General features: G+C 37.0%; 1 protein-coding gene across 1 annotated transcript in view; it reads right to left on the reverse strand.

Moving 5' to 3' along the window:
- LOC107572042 (transmembrane protein 184A-like) overlaps positions 1-4,826 on the reverse strand; it is a 24,572-nt gene extending 19,746 nt beyond the window's left edge. The window contains exons 1-2 of the mRNA XM_016258441.1: positions 4,411-4,826; positions 3,314-3,568 (exon numbers count right to left, since the gene is read on the reverse strand). Of these exons, the coding sequence (XP_016113927.1) occupies positions 3,314-3,568 (255 nt within the window). The 5' untranslated portion in view covers positions 4,411-4,826. The remainder of the gene's footprint in view (positions 1-3,313; positions 3,569-4,410) is intronic.
- Between the last annotated feature and the right edge of the window lie 901 nt (positions 4,827-5,727).

Consider the following 5,727-nt stretch of genomic DNA (forward strand, 5'->3'; position numbering starts at 1 on the left):
TCAAATATAAAGTTCCCTTTTTTGACCTTTTAGGGAAAAAAAAAAAAAAAAAAAAAAAAAAAAAAAAGGGTACAAATTTATCCCTTTAAGTGTTCTACCCTAGTGACAAGCTGTTGTACCCCTAAAAGTACCCCAATTTTTGCACATTATTTTCTGGGAGTGTTCTGCCAAGTAATATATTTTATTAGCCAAAATTTAGGCTTTTACAGTTTCCAAGCTACATAGTAACTTGGCACAGAATACAACCAATGTGCTGTCACACATGTGCATATATTGGCTATATACTGTAGATATAAAGTTTGGCACTACCGGTTTTATAATCTACATTTGAAAAATACTATGGAGTTTGTGAGGTACGTGTATGTCCTTAAAGTCCCTTTGAACTTCACATTATTATTGAGGGGGCTCAATATTCGCTGGGTTCTTTCAACTCTTGGACACTCAATCATTTAAAATCAGATTATTTGAATCCTTCATTCCACGGGTGGAGGCTTGATGCATTTGTGGGCTCTCAAAAAAGCAAGGGGAGCTGCTCTCTGAACTGATGTCCTCCATTTCACCTAGCCTGCAGGGGAAATAAGTTCATAGTCTCCCAGACTCCATAACGCAGAGCTGACAGTGAGAGAGAGCTGTGCTCACAATAATGGCTCTGGCCATTGACTGTCTACTGGCTGTCACAGAAATGCAGTCAAAGCTAATTACAACCTGTCTGAAGCAGAGAGGAACTGTGAGGCGACCAAAAACAAGGGCTGGTGAATCACAAGGTATAGCACCAACTTTAAGACTGTAAAGCTTGTAAAAACAAGAGAGCTGAGAAAAGGCCGTCCCAAGAGTGCTGTTGGTGCCTTGTCAGTGCAATATATAACAATTCACTTAAGGAGGTTTGGACCAGAAGGTGCTTATGTTCAAAATAGCTGGTCTTCAAAGACTACTTTGATATCTCTGGAACTGATGGGAAAGTTCTGCAGGCAAATCAGTAACTTCAGAACAGGGTGTTTTAGGAACACAATCTCAATTTCTGCCTTTAGTATGCAGCGTGCAAGAAAAGCTCCGCTGGGAGAATCTTTTGTAGCGAAACAGATAAAGGCAGTGAAATACTACAACAATCCTGAGGGCTCCTTTAATCTCCTCAGGATTTACATATGTTGCCTCACGCAACCCTCCGCAGGCGGCTGTTTGCTAAGAGCCGTGGATGAGGTGGTGGTAGACGAGTCGTTCTCCTGCTAGGCTGAGGGACAAAACCCAGACTGTTTTGACATGATTATGACTTGAAGAGTAAAACCACTACACAGGGACTCGTTTCCAGGCTCCATATAGCATCCCGACGTTGTTTGGCCGCTTCAAAACTGTCAGCTTCTCAGAGGTATTGGCTTTTGTATGGGACACAAGACACTTTGGAGGCAATCAAATCATAGTCCTCCGGGCACACTGCGGGCACTGCAATTCAGAGCTAAAGAAATACCTTTCCTGACCTCTGCTCTCCATCAGTACGATCCCAGTAGTTCAATTACATAACAGATGCTTGAGAAACATACTCTATATTAAATTTCTTCATGGGTCATATAGGCTGCAATGAAAAGGGATTCAAAATATACCAGCAGGAGCAGGGAAATTAGATTTCGGCCTTTTCTGAAAACGAACAATGTCGGCAAATATAATTGGTAATTCGACACACAAGATGAGTATATTCATACTGTGCCGGCACTTCACCTAACAATTACTTTTACACAAAATTCATCCACCACCAGCTGATTTCATCTTGCTGTAGACAACACAGTGAACTCATTCATATGCCACAGAAGTGGATATTCAGGTATGATGTGCACTTTTAGCTTTTGAACGGCAAAATATAAAGGACAGGGAAATACCGAGCAAATTAGAACTGCTCAGCATGTTTATATCTATAAAGAAATGACCAAACCTTTGCAAGAAGACTTATTGAACAGTCTGGTGTCTAAGAAGCTGCCCTCATCTCTCTCTTTTATTGATACAGCTGGTGTAAAGGTTAGTGACTGATGGTCTTTCATCAAGCACAAAGGAACTTCCTCTATAAACAAAGGTCGGGCACACAAATTTTGCTCCCACTGTAGTTTCTGCTTCAAACCTGTGAGCATACACTATCAGTCAACAGTTTGGACACACCTACTCACTATTTTCCACATTTTAGACTAATAGTAAAGTCATCAAAACTACGAATATTAAAAAAAAAATTGAATATTAAACGCAAATGGAAGTATGGGAATTATGTAGTGAGCAAAACAACAAAAAATAAGAAGCTAAATCAAAACTTACATTTTAATTTATTCAAATGTTTTGCTCACATTCGCTCAACCAACGTCATGGTATTCAATTTGGATGATTTTGAACCTCACCAATTTACAATAAATAAAATCTATGTATCTATTGAAATAAAAGTTCAAAAGTTACAGTAAAGAGATTTATAATGCTATATAAAATACCGGGCTACTTGAAATACTGACAAACACTATATTAAGAGACACACAAAACAACAGATAAACATAAGCTTTGTCACGGAGTCTTCTTGTCATAGAGACAAGAGTCATTTCCTTTAAAAATGTTCCTGTAGTGCACACTGCAGATGGCACATCAGGGCACATAGATTATTGGTTACGTATCCTCGCATTATATCACCAGAGTACACTAAAGCCATATTGTGTGTTTACACAGCATTCTTATCAGCTCTGGGAACAGGTACCACTCTGCTCAGTAGTTAACTTTGATTGGTCAAGGACGGTAACAGCATTCTAAATGAATCATTTAGAGCAAAGAAAACATGGATAACAGTCTAGAACAAACATGCAGGTATTTATTGATCTCTGATGATCGATAACCAGTGGAGGCAGGGAGGGAGTGGGGGTTTAGTAATTACTGCAGTCTTTAATGACTATGTGACATAGATTAACCTTCTAAAATTACATAGTATTATCAAGATCTGCAGATGATAATGAGCCTGTGGTCAGGTATGAGGGAGGAGACAGCATGGTACAGCTCGTGTTTTCTCTGCCTAGGTTATTTGCGTTTATTTGCCTGTGCTCTGAATGAACCACAGCTATTAGAGCTTCCAGCTTTCCCCAGGCCGCAAAACCACTCCATTTAATGCTGAGATTTGTTTCTCTCATGGCCTATATTTGCTATACCCCATACTAGTTTAAAAGCAGCAGTGATGCTTTTCTGTAGCTGAGTAAGCAGCTGTGTGGTCTAGAAATTGTGCTGGATGTGTGAGTGCCTGGCTGTAAAAGGATTACTATGAATTACTACATTAGTGACATTTAGTTCCTTGAAATTAGCCTACCTGATGACAGGTGATGATGAGCGCAGACCAAACGAAAATCCCTGACAGAGCTTGAGCAGTGGGGGTGTTAAGGAAGATCTGGTCATCCCCCACTACTTCAGTCCCATTACTTGATCTGATCACGGTCATGTTTGACATGCTGGTTATATTCGACAGCACTGAGTATGATGACAAAGGGGCTGAATTATCCATGTTTTTATCTGAATCCACTGACAGAGAGATGAAATTTGCTGTAGTATATCCGGAATAATTCATCTGTAGGGAAAATAACAACTAAATTTTAAAAAATTCAAAATCAAATTAAAACCAAATGATATTAGTCATAAGTATTTATTATATCTTTCATTTACACCTTTGTTTATACACTATCATTCTGAAGAATCATTAAGTCTAAAGGATTTGAAATCATTCTACTATGCTGATATGGTGCTCAAGATTATTATTATTATTAATGATGAAAACAGTTGCTGCTTAATATTTCTTGTGGAAACTGTGATGCATTTTTTCTTCAGATTTCAAAAGAGCTGCATTTATTTGAAATATAAATCTTTTGTAACATTACATGATGTCTTCGGGATAACTTTTATTCAACTGAATGCATTTCTATTTAAAAAAAATAATCTTAATGACCCCAAACTTTGAATAGTAGTATATATAATTCTGTTTATTCTATGAAATGCAACCCATCTTTATCTATCAATTGCACCATTTCTGTTCCAATGACAGCAAACACTTATTTATTAGTAATAAACTCATTATTACCAGTTATTTCTTATTACAATAAAACGCTGTTTCTTTTGTATGTGCAGTCTACAGTCCTTTTTTATGTTGTTTGGAGATCTCATGTCAAATTATTATGGTTTTACAGTTATTAAAACAACATTTACAGATTTATTATATATTTACTAATTTGATTTTTTTTATAAAATCAAACCCAGCGTCAGAATATATAATTTACAGCACATGTGTAGTACTTTTTTCATTAAAATATGCTTTTACATTGAGAGATAAAAAAGCTGCCTAGCAATCATAGCAATCAAACCTATTATTGAAACAATAGGCAAGACCTGTTTATAGATATTTCATGAAACACTTACCCTGATAGTGTCAACACCTGAGAGAGTTTAGTGCGATCAAACTCGAATTACTTTACCAAAACGTCACTTTACGCTGAACATCGCACTGGGACTAAAATAATAAATACACTACGTACATGAGAGACTAAAGAAACATTAATATACGACATGTAGCCGTAGGTAGACACACGGCCCGTGCGACGACACCGACGACTCAAGCGCGCACTTCCTCGTTGAGCTATTGACAGCTCTGATGTGCGTTAGTCAGCTCGGTGGAAACAGCCCGGAATCGAATTGATCTTTATAAAAATCCTGAAGCGAAGAAACCGGCATAAGAGTGTTTTCCTAAAGGCTTTTCCAAAATCCACACCAACAAGCTCGACGCTCCGTCTCAAATTTGGGCAGGTGTACTTCGCGACAAAACAGCACACCCAGGTCATGTGACCTTGCGACTTTAGTCCTTGGTCACGTGACTTGACGAGCACCTGTCGATCAGTTACAGTATTCTTGCTGCACACGTGCAATGTCAATTGATACACTGTGCATACTGATAAAAAACAATATAGGATATAATTCAGGTACTCCAGGCCACTTTGAGATATAAGAGGGCCATAAAGAAATTACCTTAATTCACACTATATACATTAGTGATTAGTTGTAAAAATAATTTCTTCTCCAATAGGAATATGTTGCAGCAGTCAGGTTCAGAAAGTAATTACATTTATTTTGTAGTAGACCTAGATTAATTGATTTTTAACTATAACTTAAACCTTTACTGTGAGCTATGAGGTCCATATGCCTATGTTAAAGCCATCAACATGCATTGTTTCAACTTTTTTTTAATAATCATGTTTAACAAAATCATTTTTGGTACAATATTACATTAACCACAGTTCTGCAAAGAAATCTCCACTAATCAGAAAATCATGACAAACAAATCTCACCAAAAGAATCTTTAGCGCCCACCCACTCCCATGTCTCCCTTCGCTCTTTGCAATAAACATTAAATATATTTTTCCTATATCTATTATTAACATCGTTCTATTTTTCTCAGTTGTTTTAAAACAATTGGCAAACGCAATTCTTCATATGATAGTAGTTCTTTCCCTCATTGAAGTAGTTTTTACCAATCTTTTCAAATGCATCTTTGCTTCAGGAATCATTATTTATCACATACATATTACATGGGATATACTGATGTATATGATATAGCAATGAAATGTTTTTCCTCAGTTCCTTGACATGCATTATTTCAACTTTTTTTTAATAATCATGTTTAACAAAATCATTTTTGGTACAATATTACATTAACCACAGTTCTGCAAAGAAATCTCCACT

Source organism: Sinocyclocheilus grahami, unplaced genomic scaffold (genome assembly GCF_001515645.1).
Source record: "Sinocyclocheilus grahami isolate Dianchi unplaced genomic scaffold, SAMN03320097.WGS_v1.1 scaffold1686.1, whole genome shotgun sequence".
Classification (NCBI taxonomy): domain Eukaryota; kingdom Metazoa; phylum Chordata; class Actinopteri; order Cypriniformes; family Cyprinidae; genus Sinocyclocheilus; species Sinocyclocheilus grahami.